General features: G+C 44.2%; 1 protein-coding gene across 1 annotated transcript in view; it reads right to left on the bottom strand.

The window, feature by feature from the left end:
• Positions 1–18016, bottom strand: part of LOC139383361 (kinesin-like protein KIF13B) — an 86839-nt gene that overhangs the window by 42131 nt on the left and 26692 nt on the right. The window contains exons 4-9 of the mRNA XM_071127872.1: positions 6381–6393; positions 5975–6035; positions 5379–5471; positions 4890–5070; positions 4109–4196; positions 3304–3438 (exon numbers count right to left, since the gene is read on the bottom strand). Of these exons, the coding sequence (XP_070983973.1) occupies positions 3304–3438; positions 4109–4196; positions 4890–5070; positions 5379–5471; positions 5975–6035; positions 6381–6393 (571 nt within the window). The remainder of the gene's footprint in view (positions 1–3303; positions 3439–4108; positions 4197–4889; positions 5071–5378; positions 5472–5974; positions 6036–6380; positions 6394–18016) is intronic.

The raw sequence follows: 18016 nt of genomic DNA, 5'->3' as shown, positions 1-18016 counted from the left end.
GCAAGCAGGGGGAGAGTGGAGCCAGAGCTGGATGATCCACAGTGGATATTAAGGCTGTTTTAACAGACATCACCTGCCACCTCAACACAGTTTATCTCCAGTTCCAAGGGAAAGATACAACAAAAAACAGAGAGACTGACCAATGCACACATGGATTGCCTCACAAGGATAGCAACAGACTATACATTTAGAATTCAGTCAAGGAGCAGAAGACATTTTCGCTCATCCAACTACTGTGGTAACCCTTAATATGGGTCTTATGCATGTGATGCAGCCTATTTGATGTGTGTGTATGTATATATCTGTGATGTGCTGTATCATCAGTTGCATGTGCTCTATTGCTCTCAATTGATAATATTGGAAGAAAAAGTACAAATTAAAGACATGCAGCCCTCAATGGTTGTCTCAACCTAAAGTTGCCCCCTTACAAACAATTGTGAGCAACACTGAAGTAGAGTGAGAGGATGAGAGAATTTTAGATAACAAAAGCATTACAGCAGTCGCAGTGTTTCCGCTGCAGCGTGGCGCTGCGCCACGGCAAAAAAAATCTGGAACATTTGAAAATGCTAAAACAGTCCACATTTACTTTCCCTCTGCAAACAAAACGAGTAACTAATAGAAAAATCAAACAACCCCATAGTAGAATAGTTTATACACTTACCTAGTCGACTTGTTGTTGTGCGTTCGATGCGGGAGAAATGTTCCTCACAAGGCACATTCAAGCTGCGAGTGCCATAGGGAGGGAACATGCATTTTGACAAGTGGTCAATGCACAACCATTCATAACACAATCGCAGGGGAAACAGCGGTTGTAATGGTTTTTGTTAAAAGGGGGGGGGGGGTCCCAGCTTTATTGATTTATTTCTCAACTCCTAAATATGTGTGAACTGCACCATTTAAAACCCAGAGTTTTAAGCAGCAGCATGGTTAAGCAACTTATCGCATAGGGAAGAGTGGGGCTGGATGGTACACGGGTCAATTGTGGGGTAACTTGGGATAAAACACCACCCTCAAGCTTTTTTTTTTGGAGTGTCTTAAGAAACTGTGATTAGCCAGATTACATTTTTAGTTGAGCAAGAGTAGTGGTAACCAGGGAAAGAGTTGTGGGGAAATGTGTGACATGAAGTGGTTTCGGTGAGAAGTACACCTGGTGGCGGATTACCCAAAACTACCTTAACAGGTAGGCCTACATTATACTCACTGTGTTTGTCATTTCTTGGGGACATAAAATGCATCAATATGTATAACTAGTTAAAATATCACATTTGGGATCTAGCTAATGATTAGCACATTAGGGTAAATGCAAATAGGCAACCCCATGCTTCAGCCTATTTATAGATACTATGCTGCATCAGTTGGGCTACAGGTGATAATGCTAATAGCATACCCGATAATATGGACCAGGGGTGTCAAACCCATTCCATGGAGGGCCTAGTGTCTGCAGGTTTTTGGTTGTTCCGTTCAATTACGACAACCAGGTGAGGGGAGTTCTTTACTAATTAGTGAGGGAGGAGAAAAAACCCGCAGACACTTGACTTTCCGTGGAATGAGGTTGACACATGATATAGACCAGTGCTGCCCAACCCTCTTCCTGGAGATCTACCATCCTGTGGGTTCAGGCCAACCCTAATTTAACACCTGATTCTACTAATTAGCTGCTCAACAAGACCTTAACTAGTTTCTCACATTCGTCTCTAGATCCTCTCAAACTCTGTCAGGTTGGATGGGGAGCGTCGCTGCACAGCTATTTTCAGGTCTCTCCAGAGATGTTTGATTGGGGTCAAGTCCGGGCTCTAGCTGGGCCACTTAAGGACATTCAGAGACTTGTCCCGAAGCTACATCTGCGTTGTCTTGGTTGTGTGCTTAGGGTCATTGTCCTGTTAGAAGGTGAACCTTCACCCCCAGTCTGAGGTCCTGAGTGCTCTGGAGCAGGTTTTCATCAAGGATCTCTCTGCACATTGCTCGGTTCATCTTTCCCTCGATCCTGACTAGTCTCACAGTCCCTGCCACTGAAAAACATCCCCACAGCATGATGCTGCCACCACCATGCTTCACAGTAGGAATGGTATTGGCCAGGTGATGAGCAGTGCCCGGTTTCCTCCAGACTTGATGCTTGGCATTCAGGCCAAAGAGTTCAATCTTGGTTTCATCAGTTCAAAGAATCTTGTTTCTCATGGTCAGAGTCCTTTAGGTGCCTTTTGGCAAACTCCAAGCGGGTTTAATGTGCCTTTTACTGAGGAGTAGCTTTCGTCTGGCCACTCTCTAATAAAAGGCCTGATTGGTGGAGTGCTGCAAAGATATGAGAACCTTCCAGAAGGACAACCATCTCCACAGATGAACTCTGTTGCTCTGTCAGAGTGACCCTCTGGTTCTTGGTCACCTCCCTGACCAAGGCCCTTCTCCGCCGATTTCTCAGTTTGGCCGGTGGGCCAGCGCTAGGAAGAGTCTTGGTGTTTCCAAACGTCTTCCATTTAAGAGTGATGGAGGCCACAGTGTGCTCTGGGACCTTCAATGGTGCAGACATTTTCTGGTACCCTTCCCTAGATCTGTGCCTTGACACAATCCTGTCTCTGAGCTCTATGGACAATTCCTTTGACCTCATGGCTTGGTTTTTGCTCTGACATGCACTGTCGACTGTGGGACCTCATATAGACAGCTGTGTGCCTTCCCAAATCATGTCCATTCAATTGAATTTTCCACAGGTGGACTCCAATCAAGTTGAAGAAACATCTCAAGGATTGTCAATGGAAACAGGACTCACCTGCGCTCAATTTCGAGTCTCATAGCAAAGGGTCTGAATACTTATGTAAATAAGGTATCAGTTTTTTTTTATATATATATATATATATACATATATACATTTTTATATGTGTAAAATGTATATTTGTCATTATGGGGTAGTGTGTAGATTGAGGAAAATGTTTAATTTAATCAACATTAGAATAAGGCTGTAACGTAACAAAATGTGGAAAAAGTCAAGGGGTCTGAATACTTTCCAAATGCACTGTAACCAATAACCAATATGTTATTGGACTCATTTCTGGAGGTGGAAATTATATTTTAGATGGTGTCAGCGTAATTTTATTTTCATCAATTTTGGAGTAGAATGTCCTTTTAAAAAGTCATAAGAACTTGACTTCCCAGTCTTTCTACATAAAAAATTATCTGGCGGGTTAACCTCCAAAACCAAGGTATGGGAACCCCCCCTTAACCAGATGGAGGGTTTGTGTCTCTGTGTCCATGTGTGTTTCCATGTTTGTGTGTGTGTGTGTGTGTCTGTTCCTGTGTGTCAGCATGGCTTACCCCAGACTGCAGGTCTTTGAGTGTGTGTGTGAGGATGATGTTGAAGACTGCGTGAGATCTGCTGCTCTCCTCGTTCATGTTGGTGGCGGCCACCGTACGAGACTTATTCCCCTCTGACATTAGAGACTCGATGTCCTAGGAGAGATTGGAGAGGGGTGGATGGAGAGAGGAAGAAGAGGAGGGGGGTATCGGAGAGGATGGAAGGACAGTGAGAGATGTAAGGAGAGAGAGAGAGTGAGTGAGAAGACAAACGGGGGACGGAAGTAGGCAGGAGAGAAAGGAAGAATGGAGAACAGAGAGAGGAAGGGAGATGCTATAAATAATTCATTAGTAAACAAATAAATACTTGTATATTGTTTCCAGAGAAACCATCCCTCATGGGCAGGGCAGCATGACACATTTACAAAAGCTGAAGAACAGCCGTGCATCCAGGTACTTTTTTGCAGGTGCTCGAGTTTTCAGTGAACTCCACACACTGTTGTTCATGCTCCCAAGTGATTTTATCATTATGTTTCAACCATTAGGTCTTCATCAGACATCCTGACCTAATAAAATCCCCTGGGAGCATGAACACCCCAGCATGGTACACTACCACTGATGTGAGAACAGCTAGCAAACCTCTCAGCTGACACGCCCCTCTCTACTCTCCAACCCAGACCATAAATATCTCATGGAGATACCATATCATCGTATCAATTCTGTCGCTTATGAATATTGAATAAAGCTTGTATCATCAGTAGCATGGTCATATCAGTAGTCACTCTACTACTGGTGGTAGTGGTACAGCAGTGGTATTGTGGTGTACCTTGTAGCTGGCCACAGCTAGACGAGACAGGCCGTCCACATACGGCCCCAACACCTTGTGTTCCCTCACTCTCAGAGCCTGTCTGCTCCTGGGGGGGGGGATGACAGATATGAATGTGGTTTACTATGGAATAAATCCACAGTCATCATGCTTCCATGCTCTTGTCTAAAAATAATATAAATAACTGAATGCATTTATACATTTCTATCATTTTTCATTTGTAAATTAATTTAAAAAAATATTCATTTATTTGTAAATAAATTAATCTCAAATAGTGTTCTATTTGAGTTGTATTCCTATACACTCTCCTGTGTAAAAGCAACAGTTCTCCAAATAGAATCAGCAATAGCCAGATCAATACAAGTGGTATATCATTAGGCCAAGTTCTAGCATCTGTATAATGTGGCAGACTGACTCCATATGGCCGTCAGATGTCGGACCTCCCACTCCTGTGGCACGCAGCTCTGCTATTCTATTGATTGTTTTAGCAGGGGTCAGAGGTGACGGGGTCATAGCCTTTGGGGTCAAGCGTGAGCCATAGAAACTGTGAGCAGACAAACAGGTGCAAATGTGTGCAAAACCATTGGGGCCCAGCTCCGAAGCATGTTTGGAAACATACTGGATAGGCAAAAGCTACCAGTATGTCATGGAACAAGTTATTAGTGACTACATCAAGGGAGGAAGCGTGTTTAAATTATTTAAAAATGGGGCCACAGACAAACTGTAGTATATTCAAACAATTAACTAAAACAAGAGGTCATGTGGAGGTTAAAGGTCGTACCCTTTGGGGTCAAGGAGGTCGCGGACCTTCTCGTTGTATATCTCCATGTAGGAGACCTCTATGGTGAAGCCTTCCCCCTCCCTCTGCTCCAGCAGGGTCCTGTCAAACAGAGAACTGCACAGCCGCGGGATCAGACCTGGAGAGTCCCCCGAACCCATCATTGTGTACGACTTCCCCGAACCTGGAGGGACACACACATACAGCCAATGGGTGAGCACGGATGTGAGGAGACAGCCAATGGGAGAGCATAGTAGGGAGGTGACAGATGAACACCTAAGGATCTTTTACATGCTAATCAGAACAACCAATAGTATATGTCATAGGGAAAAACTCAATTGCATTTCCTTGATTCCTTGTCTCCTCCTTACCCATTGGATGAGATGGTGACCTTCTGACCTCATCCAATGGGTTTGGAGAAGGAAGCGAGGAGAGAGGCCGCAAGTAATAAAGGAAACGCAACTCAGATTCTCCCATAATGTAATAACATACCCGTCTGTCCATAGGCGAAGATGCAGGCATTGTAGCCCTGGAAAGCGTTGTGCAAAAGACTCTCCCCAAGGCACTGGAACACCACGTCCTGACCTGGAGACAACCACCAGGCAACGTTACAACACCACAAATTATTATACAATATAAAACAGTACAAAAATACTTCATTGATTCCTTTAGGGGTGCTTTAGAAAATGATCTGGAGCACACAGACAATTACAAAATAAGCTACAAGCTATGCATGTTAATTTAAAATAGGACCTTCAGACCGTAGCCATGAACAATGCGAGAAACAATCACCTACAGATTCATCCAAGCGAGTAAACGACAGAGAATTCAGGTGGGATCTTAATTCCTTAGTCACCGTAGAGACAAATGTTTGAAAAAATACCTAAAAACCACCTGAACAGACCTATCCCATTGAGCAAAAGACGTTGAAAAGACTGTTTCAATGTCTTTTCAACCAAAAATACACTGTTTCAATGTCCTTTCAACATCTTGTGCTCACAGGGACACCTCTAGATACACGAGGTGGAGGAAGAAGAGGGAAGGAAGGGAAGTGAGGAGGGGCTAACGTGAGGAAAATGAAAACTGACCCGCAAACTTGTCCTTTTCCGACTCGTCCATGGACCAGAAACAGTAGTCGTAGGCAAAGGTCTGAGGGACAAGACATAGAATGAAACAAAACAGTTTAGAACTGATTTAAAACAGCTGTTATTTAGAGGGCAAAACATATTGGAATGATCAGTTAAAATGGCATTGTTACAGTGTCATTTCAACCAGTTTTGCCCGTTGGGTGTTTCTTGTTGAGCACTGGCAATGATAAACATGGCATACAAATGAACCGTGTGTGTACATGTCAACATAAAAGTACAATGATTGCTTTATAAAACGCATGAATACAGCGTAGCTAGAATGTAAACACAGAGACAATAACAGCATTGCCAACCAAACATTAACACAATCAATAGTAATAGCAGCCAGTCACAGTCCTGGACTTACCTTGGTCTGATTCCTGATGAAGTTCACACGAGGTCACAGGATGGCCACATGGGTAGAGGTAGAGAAAGAAAGAAAGAAAGAAAGAAAAGGGGGACATTTAGACTAAAGCATCATGTCTCAGACAGCATGTAAACAAACACCAGGAATTACTGGACCCGTATTCTCAAAGAGTCTGAGTAGGAGTGCTGATCTAGGATCAGGTCCTCCATGTCCATATAATATTATTAATTATGATCCAAACAGAAAACCTGATCCTATATCAGCACTCCTACTCTGAGGTACTTTGTGGACACTGGCCCTGATGTACTGTAGTGCACCCCGAGACAGACAATCACACACTGTAACAGGATTTTCTGAGACAGGTCTAAAAATGAATTCTTCTGGCACTGCGTTACACACAGTTTGGTGAGGGCTTTGAGATTATTCTCCGTCAATAACCCTGCTCATTTTAAGAGGCCCACTTGTGATCTTAAGAAGCATAGTTTGAGTATAATGATGTGTATTCAGATTACATCCTACTATCAGTGATGTGATCATCACTAGATAAGTCAAGAAAATAAAGACTGCTGGTCTATCTCAATGATGAGCTACAAATAATGGAGGAGACAGTAGTTAGTATTCATTTTAGCGTTGTTTTGCTATTTGTCTGAGACAGGATGCATGGGTAATAAAGCTAACATGAACCTATTCACAGGAATGCACGCTAGCTTCCACTCTTCCTGCTCCCTCTCCCCTTCTCTCAGTCTTTCACACTCTCTCTCTCTCTCTCTAAAATGTTCAACCCTGTGGCTGCCGAGGCCTGGAGTTGATAAACCCTTGTTTATGACAATGTTTCATTACTGTTTCCAACCCCATAGGCTATATCATGGGTAGGGGGGGTCCTGGCTCCCGGCTCCCTGTGCGAACAACACTGAGAGAGAGTGAGAGAGGGAGGGTCTATAGGACACAAAGCCACTCTCTTGATCCATGTCATCAGTTGGACTTTGTTCAGTGGACCTGAACACAAACAGAGAGAGCATCACTCAATGGCAGAGGAGAGGATGGAGGAGGGAGAGATAAAGGGAAAGGGGGAGAGAGAGAATCGGAGATTCACATAATGACAAGAGAGGGAGAGTCGAGCCGAGCAGCAGGGTAAATATGCATTTAAGGACTCCCTTATCTACCCTGTGGCTGAGCAGAAGCTTTACACAGCACTGAATGAACACAATGACCTATATAAACATTACACTCCAACACACAGGCCGTGGGAGAAAGACAAGGAGACACTCAGTTTCTACACCGCATTCACAAAATGCTGGGGATGTTACTCTCTAACACAAACACACGGGCTCCCCTCAGAGAGCATGCATGACACACGTATTTGCACACACACTTTTTCAGACATTTTGTGTGTCCTTTGAAAGTCCCACGCACTGGTTGTCCATTAGTAAATTAGTTTAATAATAGATTACACAGCAACAGTACACACACAGTTCATATCTGAAAAGAAATCGCCATGTGCGAGAGCACACATCATGACATGGAGTCACACACACACACACACACACACACACACACACACACACACACACACACACACACACACACACACACACACACACACACACACACACACACACACACACACACACACACACACACACACACACACACACACACGAGAGACCCACTGGAGCATATGCAGCAATGTTAGTGACAACAGAGGAGAGCTGGCTGGCACAAAGACAGAGAGAGAGATAGGAATAAATATGGCCGCAGGCTGTTCGTGACCTGGGGCTGGGCTTGTCGTAAGGGATCAGCTCAGCTGTATAACAAGCAGCGCCACAGGCAGAGAGTGCATGTGTGTGTAGGTGTGTGTGTGAGCGTCACATCTCCAGAAACTGCAGGGAGGATTAGAGACCCCTGGGGTACTAGTTAACATGTCAGCGGGTTGGGCCTCCATCTCACAGGCCCAGGAGTAGACCGTGCTGGGTGGTGGACATGGACCTCCAGGATGGGACCAGGATAGCCAATCATGCTTTAGTGACTGAGCCAGCATAGCCAAATCAGGCTTCAGGGACTGGACCAGCATAGCCAATCAGAGTTTAGGATCAAGATCAGTGCATCTATCGGAAGCTATGCTGACTAGGGATGTGACAAATAGACAATTTATGTTAATGTTGAATTTTCCGTTCAAACTATAAGAAAAATTCATACAATTCCATGTGAATTCACAATGCAGCTGAGCTGCTGCTAGCAACGGTGTGGGTCTCAAGGTTGCTCTCTTTCATATAGTTAAGCATTGCACCTGTACTACCATTACTGTACCTCAATTCTACCTCGCAAAGTTTGCATTTCCTTCTCATTTAACTTTCGCTGACATTTGTCCAACTGTTAACGACAATGTAGTGGAGAGTCGACTCGAAAATAATTGATTCCTCGCACGTCGACTTCCAGGCTCGACTCCAATTTTTGGAACGGAGGAGACTGTTCTCTTGAGTACGGCAACTAATCAAACATCTTTCATAGCGAGCTAGCGAGGAACAGAGAGAGAGGGGAGGTACACAGTATAGGCAGTTCGGGCACCAGGCAGACATAGTCAGAACCATGCTCTAGGCCTAGTTGCAATGTCTTGCAACTTCGGTAAAGCAGTAAAGGCTTATTCCAAAATTACCAAAAATTGGTAACAGCAAGAATCCCCTCCTGGCTCAAGCACCTTGCTGTATAATAAACTCAGCAAAAAGAGACACGTCCCTTTTTCAGGACCCTGTCTTTCAAAGATCATTCGTAAAAATCCAAATAACTTCACAGATCTTCATTGTAAAGGGTTTAAACACTGTTTCCCATGTTTGTTCAACGAGCCATAAACAATGAATGAACATGCACCTCTGGAACGGTAGTTAAGACACTAACAGCTTACAGATGGTAGGCAATTAAGGTCACAGTTACGAAGACTTTAGACACTAAAGAGGCCTTTCTACTGACTCTGGAAAACACCAAAAGAAAGATGCCCAGGGTCCATGCTCATCTGCGTGAACATGCCTTATTGGCCAGGGCAATAAATTGCCATGTCCGTACTGTGAGACGCCTAAGACAGCGCTACAGGGAGACAAGACGGACAGCTGATCGTCCTCGCAGTGGCAGACCACGTGTAACAACACCTGCACAGGATTGGTACATCCGAACATCACACATGCGGGACAGGTACAGGATGGCAACAACAACTGCCCGAGTTACACCAGAAACACACTATCCCTCCATCAGTGCTCAGACTGTCCGCAATAGGCTGAGAGAGGCTGGACTTAGGGCTTGTAGGCCTGTTGTAAGGCAGGTCCTCACCAGACATCACTGGCAACAACGTCGCCTATGGGCACAAACCCACTGTCACTGGACCAGACAGGACTGGCAAAAAGTGCTCTTCACTGACAAGTCGCGGATTTGTCTCACCAGGAATGATGGTCGGATTCACGTTTATCGACGAAGGAATGAGCGTTACACCGAGGCCTGTACTCTGGAGCGGGATCGATTTGGAGGTGGAGGGTCCGTCATGGTCTGGGGCGGTGTGTCACAGCATCATCGGGCTGAGCTTGTTGTCATTGCATGGCAATCTCAGCGCTGCGCGGTACAGGTAGACATCCTCCTCCCTCATGTTGTACCCTTCCTGCAGGCTCATCCTGACATGACCCTCCAGCCTGACAATGCCACCAGCCATACTGCTTGTTCTGTGCGTGATTTCCTGCAAGACAGGAATGTCAGTGTTCTGCCATGGCCGAGCGAAGAGCCCGGATCTCAATCCCATTGAGCACATCTGGGACCTGTTGGATCAGAGGGTGAGGGCTAGGGCCATTCCCCCCAGAAATGTCCGGGAACTTGCAGGTGTAGTGGGGTAACATCTCACAGCAAGAACTGGCAAATCTGGTGCAGTCCATGAGGAGGAGATGCACTGCAGTACTTAATGCAGCTGGTGGCCACACCAGACATTGACTGTTACTTTTGATTTTGACCCCGCCTTTGCTCAAGGACACATTATTCAATTTCTGTTAGTCACATTTCTGTGGAACTCGTTCCGTTTATGTCTCAGTTTGTCACGCCCTGACCTTAGAGAGCCTTTTATGTGTCTATTTGGTTTGGTCAGGGTGTGATTTAGGGTGGGCTTTCTATGTTTTGTTATCTATGATTTAGTATTTCTATGTTTTGGCCAGGTATGGTTCTCAATCAGGGACAGCTGTCTATCGTTGTCTCTGATTGGGAACCATACTTAGGTAACCCTTTTTCACTCCTTTCTTTGTGGGAAGTTGACTTTGTTTAGGGCACATAGCCTTTAGCTTCACGTTTTGTAGTGTTTATTGTTTTGTTCGGTAAAAAGAATATGTACGCTCACCACGCTGTACCTTGGTCCTCCTCCTTCAACAGCCGTGACACAGTTGTTGAATCTTGTTATGTTCATACAAATATTTACACATGTTAAGTTTGCTGGAAATAAACGCAGTTGATAGTGAGTTTATTTGGTTCGTCTGTGCAGCAAACTGTAAGTAGCATTTTTGAGTTACTACTAAAATGTTCACAAAGCGCTCATTATCATTTGTTCTGTCTTACTATCCAGGTCTGTACCCAAACAATTTGAGCTTCTACTTTTAAAAATCCACCTTTCCAGGAACAAGTCTCTCACCGTTGCCGCTTGCTATAGACCACCCTTTGCCCCCAGCAGTGCCCTGGACACCGTATGTGAATTGATTGCCCCCAATCTATCTTCAGAGCTCGTGCTGCTAGGTGAACTAAATTGGGACATGCTTAACTTCTTGGTGACGGGGCAGTATTTTCAAATTCAACTGCCTGCTACTCATCCCCAGAAGATAAGATATGCATATTATTAGTAGATTTGGATATAAAACACTCAAGTTTCTAATACTGTTTGAATCATGTCTGTGAGTATAACAGAACTTATTTAGCAGGCGAAACCCAGAGGAAAAAACATTCAGAGTTTTTTTTTTTGAGGTCACTCTCTTTTCAATGGGCTTTCATTGGGAATCCAGATTTCTAAGGGACCTTCTTGCAGTTCCTACCACTTCCACTGGATGTCACCAGTCTTTAGAAATTGGTTGAGGTTTTTCCTTTGTGTAATGAAGAAGTAGCCCGGTTCAAAACGAGGGTCACTTGAAGTGAACTGTTAGATAGAGGCGCGTGACCAGAAAGGTAGCGTCAGTTTGTTTTCTTCCTGTATTGAACTAAGATCATCCCGTCTTCAATTTTATTGATTATTTAATTTTAAAAATACCTAAAGTTGCATTACAAAAGTAGTTTGAAATGTTTTGGCAAAGTTTACAGGTAACGTTTGAGATATTTTGTAGTCACGTTGCGCAAGTTGGAACCAGTGTTTTTCTGGATCAAACGCGCCAAATAAATGGAAATTTTGGATATATATGGACGGAATTAATCGAACAAAATGACCATTTGTGATGTTTATGGGACATATTGGAGTGCCAACAGAAGAAGCGCGTCAAAGGCATGATTTATATTTTTATTTATGCGTTTTGTGTCGCGCCTGCAGGGTTGAAATATGCTTCTCTCTCTTTGTTTACGTAGGTGCTATCCTCAGATAATAGCATCGTTTGCTTTCGCCGAACAGCCTTTTTGAAATCTGACATGTTGGCTGGATTCACAACACGTGTAGATTTAATTTGGTATCTTACATGAGTGATTTCATGAAAGTTAGATTTTTATAGTAATTTATTTGAATTAGGCGCTCTCTATTTTCTCTGGCTTTTGGCCAAGTGGGACGCTAGCGTCCCAAATATCCCAGAGAGGTTAACACCCAAGCCATCCTACAATCTAAGTTTGATACCCTCAATCTCACACAAATTATCAATGAACCCACCAGGTACAACCCCAAATCCGTAAACACGGGCACCCTCATACATATCATCCTAACCAACTTGCCCTGCAAATACACCTCTGCTGTTTTCAACCAAAATCTCAGCGATCACTGCCTCATTGCATGCATCCGTAATGGGTCAAGCGATCACCTCTCATCACTGTCAAACGCTCCCTAAAACACTTCAGCGAGCAGGCCTTTCTAATTGACATGCCCGGGTATCCTGGAAGGATATTGACCTCATCCAGTCAGTAGAGGATGCCTGGTTATTCTTTAAAAGTGCCTTCCTCACCATCTTAAATAAGCATGCCCCACTCAAAAAATGTAGAACCAGAAACAGATATAGCCCTTGGTTCACTCCAGACCTGACTGCCCTTGATCAGCACAAAAACATCCTGTGGCGTTCTGCATTAGCATCGAATAGCATGCAACTTTTCAGGGAAGTTAGGAACCAATATACACAGGCAGTTAGGAAAGCTAAGGCTAGCTTTTTCAAGGAGACATTTGCATCCTGTAGCACAAACTCAAAAAAGTTCTGGGACACTAAAGTCCATGGAGAATAAGAGCACCTCCTCCCAGCTGCCCACTGCACTGAGGCCAGGAAACACTGTCACCACCGATAAATCCACTATAATTAAGAATTAAAAATTTTCTACGGCTGGCCATGCTTTCCACCTGGCTACCCCTATAGCCGGTCAACAGCCCTGCACCCTCCACAGCAACTCGCCCAAGCCTCCCCCATTTCTCCTTCATCCAAACCCAGATAGCCGATGTTCTGAAAGAGCTGCAAAATCTGGATCCCAACAAATCAGCCGGGCTAGACAATCTGGGCCCTCTCGTTCTAAAATGATCTGCCTGAAATTGTTGCAACCCCTATTACTAGCCTGTTCGGCCTCTCTTTCGTATTGTCTGAGATTCGCATAGATTGGAAAGCTGCCGCGGTCATCCCTCTCTTCAAAGGGGGAGACACTCTAGACCCAAACTGCTACAGACCAATATCTATCCTACCCTGCCTTTCAAAAGGGTCTTCTCGAAAGCCAAGTTAACAAACAGATTACCAACCATTTCGAATCCCACCGTACCTTCTCCTCTATGCAATCTGGTTTCAGAGCTGGTCATGGGTGCACATCAGCCACACTCAAGGTCCTAAACGATATCATAACCGCCATTGATAAGAGATATTACTGTGCAGCCGTATTCATCGACCTGGCCAAGGCTTTCAACTCTGTCAATCACCACATTCTTATCGGCAGACTCAACAGCCTTGCTTTCTCAAGTGATTGCCTCGCCTGGTTCACCAACTACTTCTCTAACAGGGTTCAGTTCTCGGGCCGACTCTCTTCTCTGTATACATCAATGATGTCGCTCTTGCTGCTGGTGATTCTCTGATCCTCCTCTACGCAGACGACACCATTCTGTACACCTCTGGCCTTGCTTTGGACACTGTGTTAACTAACCTCCAGACGAGCTTCAATGCCATACAACTCTCCTTCCGTGGCCTCCAACTGCTCTTAAATGCAAGTAAAACTAAACGCATGCTCTTCAACCGATTGCTGCCCGCACCTGCCCGCCCGTCCATCACTACTCTGGACGGTTCTGACTTAGAATATGTTGACAACTACAAATACCTAGGTTTCTGGTTAGACTGTAAACTCTCCTTCCAAACTCACATTAAGCATCTCCAATCCAAAATTAAATCTATAATCGGCTTTGTATTTCGCAACAAAGCATCCTTCACTCATGCTGCCAAACATAACCTCGTAAAACTGACCATCCTACCGATCCTCGACTTCGGCGATGTCATTAACAAAAGTCTCAGTCTCAGTCTCCTTATCTTGGCCAGATAAGGCAAAGCAGTTGTAAATGAGAACTTGTTCTCAACTAAGTCCACAACAATGCCTAAATGACATCAGGAGACCACTTTTGAGGTGTGGGAAAATTGAAGACATTTAAAAATGTTGGGTGAAGTTACCTTTAACGCAAGTGCATACCAGCCAGAGACCTTTCCTTGGTTAGCGGTGTTTCGGACGTGTCATTTCCAGTCACAACTTCAACTTGCAGACTTGTTTACGTGCTGCTGTGCATTTTGTTGCTAACCTTACTTTACTACCTGACAACTTCACGGTTTTTACTCTTTTATTACCATTTATAGTTTTAGTTTTTCCCTCACTCAACTTTTTTTCATTCAACTTTTTCACTCCGGACGCTTTATCTGGACATGATTCGTCAGGACCTCCAACAGCCGAAGCTAAGTAGTAACATTAACATGATGCCTTATAATTTCAGTTGCTGTACTCATAATATACAGGAGAATGATTGCCTTAGGGCGAGGATAGCTGTGCCGCAAGCCCAGCTTCAGACGCAATCGTTAGGCAACGGTAATTTCAGTGTAGGAAAGAATGAAACAGCGTCTGTGCCACCAGTAAGTACAGATAGTAATATAAATCCCCTCGCACGGTCCCCGCAGCCGGACAACTTTCTCATGGCTTCTGAAGGGAAATGCTGTAGGAATGCTCAACCGGTGTCGCTCATTCAGCCGACAAACTTTCAACCGGTTCTCCCCATTAAGCAGTGAGTCGGAGTCAGAGGCCGAGCCTTCTCTGGTCTCTACTCCTCACGTTACGGGGTTTGAGACGCCAAAGCCTCCCACCATTAGCTCTGACAAATTGAACACCCTAGTCATTGGCGACTCCATTACCCGCAGTATTAGACTTAAAACAAATCATCCAGCGATCATACACTGTTTACCAGGGGGCAGGGCTACCGACGTTAAGGCTAATCTGAAGATGGTGCTGGCTAAAGCTAAAACTGGTGAGTATAGGGATATTGTTAACCAACGATGTTAGGATGAAACAGTCAGAGGTCACCAAGCGCAACATAGCTTCAGCATGTAAATCAGCTAGAAAGATGTGTTGCCATCGAGTAATTGTCTCTGGCCCCCCTCCCAGTTTGGGAGAGTGATGAGCTCCACAGCAGAGTCTCACAACTCAATCGCTGGTTGAAAACTGTTTTCTGATCCTCCCAAAATATAGAATTTGTAGATAATTGGCCCTCTTTCTGGGTCTCACCCACAAACACGACCAAGCCTGGCCTGTTGAGGAGTGACGGACTCCATCCTAGCTGGAGGAGTGCTCTCATCTTATCTATGAACATAGACAGGGCTCTAACTCCCCTAGCTCCACAATGAAACAGGGTGCAGGCCAGCTTAGTGGAGCCTGCCACTAGCACAGTCAGTGTAGTCAGCTCAGCTATCCCCATTGAGACCGTGTCTGTGCCTCGACCTAGGTTGGGCAAAAATAAACATGGCGGTGTTCGCCTTGGCAATCTCACTAGAATAAAGACCCCCTCCATTCCTGCCATTATTGAAAGAGATTGTGATACCTCACATCTCAAAATAGGACTACTTAATGTTAGATCCCTCACTTCCAAGGCAGTTATAGTCAATGAACTAATCACTGATCATAATCTTGATGTGATTGCCCTGACTGAAACATGGCTTAAGCCTGATGAATTTACTGTATTAAATGAGGCCTCGCCTGCTGGTTACACTAGTGACCATATGCCCTGAGCATCCCGCAAAGGCGGAGGTGTTGCTAACATTTACGATAGCAAATTTCAATTTACAAAAAAATAAAAACAAATTCATACTTTGAGCTTCTAGTCATGAAATCTATGCATCACTTTTTATAGCTACTGTTTACAGGCCTCCTGGGCCATATACAGCGTTCCTCACTGAGTTCCCTGAATTCCTATCGGACCTTGTAGTCATAGCAGATAATATTCTAATTTTTGGTGACTTTAATATTCACATGGAAAGGTCCACAGACCCACTCCAAAATGCTTTCGGAGCCATCATCGACTCAGTGGGTTTTGTCCAACATGTCTCCGGACCTACTCACTGCCACAGTCATACTCTGGACCTAGTTTTGTCCCATGGAATAAATGTTGTGGATCTTAATGTTTTTCCTCATAATCCGGGACTCACTCATAATCGGACCACCATTTTATTATGTTTGCAATTGCAACAAATAATCTGCTCAGAGCTTCCTCTGTGATTGAAGATATCCCTCTAGTGGTGTGGGGGCTGTGCTTTGGCAAAGTGGGTGGGGTTATATCCTGCCTGTTTGGCCCTGTCCGGGGGTATCATCGGATGGGGCCACAGTGTCTCCTGACCCCTCCTGTCTCAGTCTCCTGTATTTATGCTGCAGTAGTTTATTTGTCGGGGGGCTAGGGTCAGTCTCTTATATCTGGAGTATTTCTCCTGTCTAATCCGGTGTCCTGTGTGAATTTAAGTATGCTCTCTCTAATTCTCTCTCTTTCTTTCTTTCATTCTCTCTCGGAGGACCTGAGCCCTAGGACCATGCCTCAGGCCTACCTGGCATGATGACTCCTTGCTGTCCCCAGTCCACCTGGCCGTGCTGCTGCTCCAGTTTCAACTGTTCTGCCTGCGGCTATGGAATCCTGACCTGTTCACCGGACGTGCTACCTGTCCCAGACCTGCTGTTTTCAACTCTCTAGAGACAGCAGGAGCGGTAGAGATACTCTCAATGATCGGCTATGAAAAGCCAACTGACATTTACTCCTGAGGTGCTGACCTGTTGCACCCTCGACAACTACTGTGATTATAATTATTTGACCATGCTGGTCATTTATGAACATTTGGCCATGTTCTGTTATAATCTCCACCCGGCACAGCCAGAAGAGGACTGGCCACCCCTCATAGCCTGGTTCCTTTCAAGGGTTTCTTCCTAGGTTTTGGCCTTTCTATGGAGTTTTTCCTAGCCACCGTGCTTCTACACCTGCATTGCTTGCCATTTGGGGTTTTAGGCTGGGTTTCTGTACAGCACTTTGAGATATCAGCTGATGTAAGAAGGGCTATATAAATAAATTAGATTTGGATTTGATTTCTGTGATTGCACTTAGCTAAAAACATTGACACTGGATTGATGCAAATAATCCTAATATTCTCCCAGGTAGGCATAGGCTACTTTGTAGTAGAGGTCAACCGATTATGATTTTAACGCCAATACTGATACCGATTATTGGAGGACCCCAAAAAAATCCGCTACCGATTAATCGGCCGATTGTTTTTGATATTTATTTGTAATAATGACAATTACAACAATACTGAATGAACACTTATTTTAACTTAATATAATACATAAATAAAATCAATTTAGTCTCAAATAAATAATGAAACATGTTCAATTTGGTTTAAATAATACAAAAACACAGTGTTGGAGAAGAAAGTAAAAGTGCAATATGTGCCATGTAAAAAAGCTTAACGTTTGAGTTCCTTGCTCAGAACATGAGAACATATGAAAGCTGGTGGTTCCTTTTAACATGAGTCTTCAATATTCCCAGTTAAGAAGTTTTAGGTTGTAGTTATTAAAGGACTATTTCTCTCTATACCATTTGTATTTCATATACCTTTGACTATTGGATGTTCTTATAGGCACTATAGTATTGCCAGCATAATCTCGAGAGTTGATAGGCTTGAAGTCATAAACAGCACAATGTTTGAAGCATAGCAAAAGGGTGTTGGCAAACGCACAAAAGTGCTGTTTGAATGAATGCTTACGAGCCTGCTGCTGCCTACCATCGCTCAGACTGCTCTATCAAATATCAAATGATAGACTTAGTTATAATTTACACACAGAAATATGAGCCTTAGGTCATTAATATGGTAAAATCGGGAAACTATAATTTCGAAAAACAAAACGGAACTGTTCCGGATTTTATCTAACGGGTGGCATCCTTAAGTCTAAATATTGCTGTTACATTG

The sequence above is a fragment of the Oncorhynchus clarkii genome, chromosome 25 (assembly GCF_045791955.1).
Source record: "Oncorhynchus clarkii lewisi isolate Uvic-CL-2024 chromosome 25, UVic_Ocla_1.0, whole genome shotgun sequence".
NCBI lineage: Eukaryota > Metazoa > Chordata > Actinopteri > Salmoniformes > Salmonidae > Oncorhynchus > Oncorhynchus clarkii.
The sequence above is the reverse complement of the archived record's forward strand: the minus strand, read 5'-3'. Positions and strand labels throughout refer to the sequence as shown.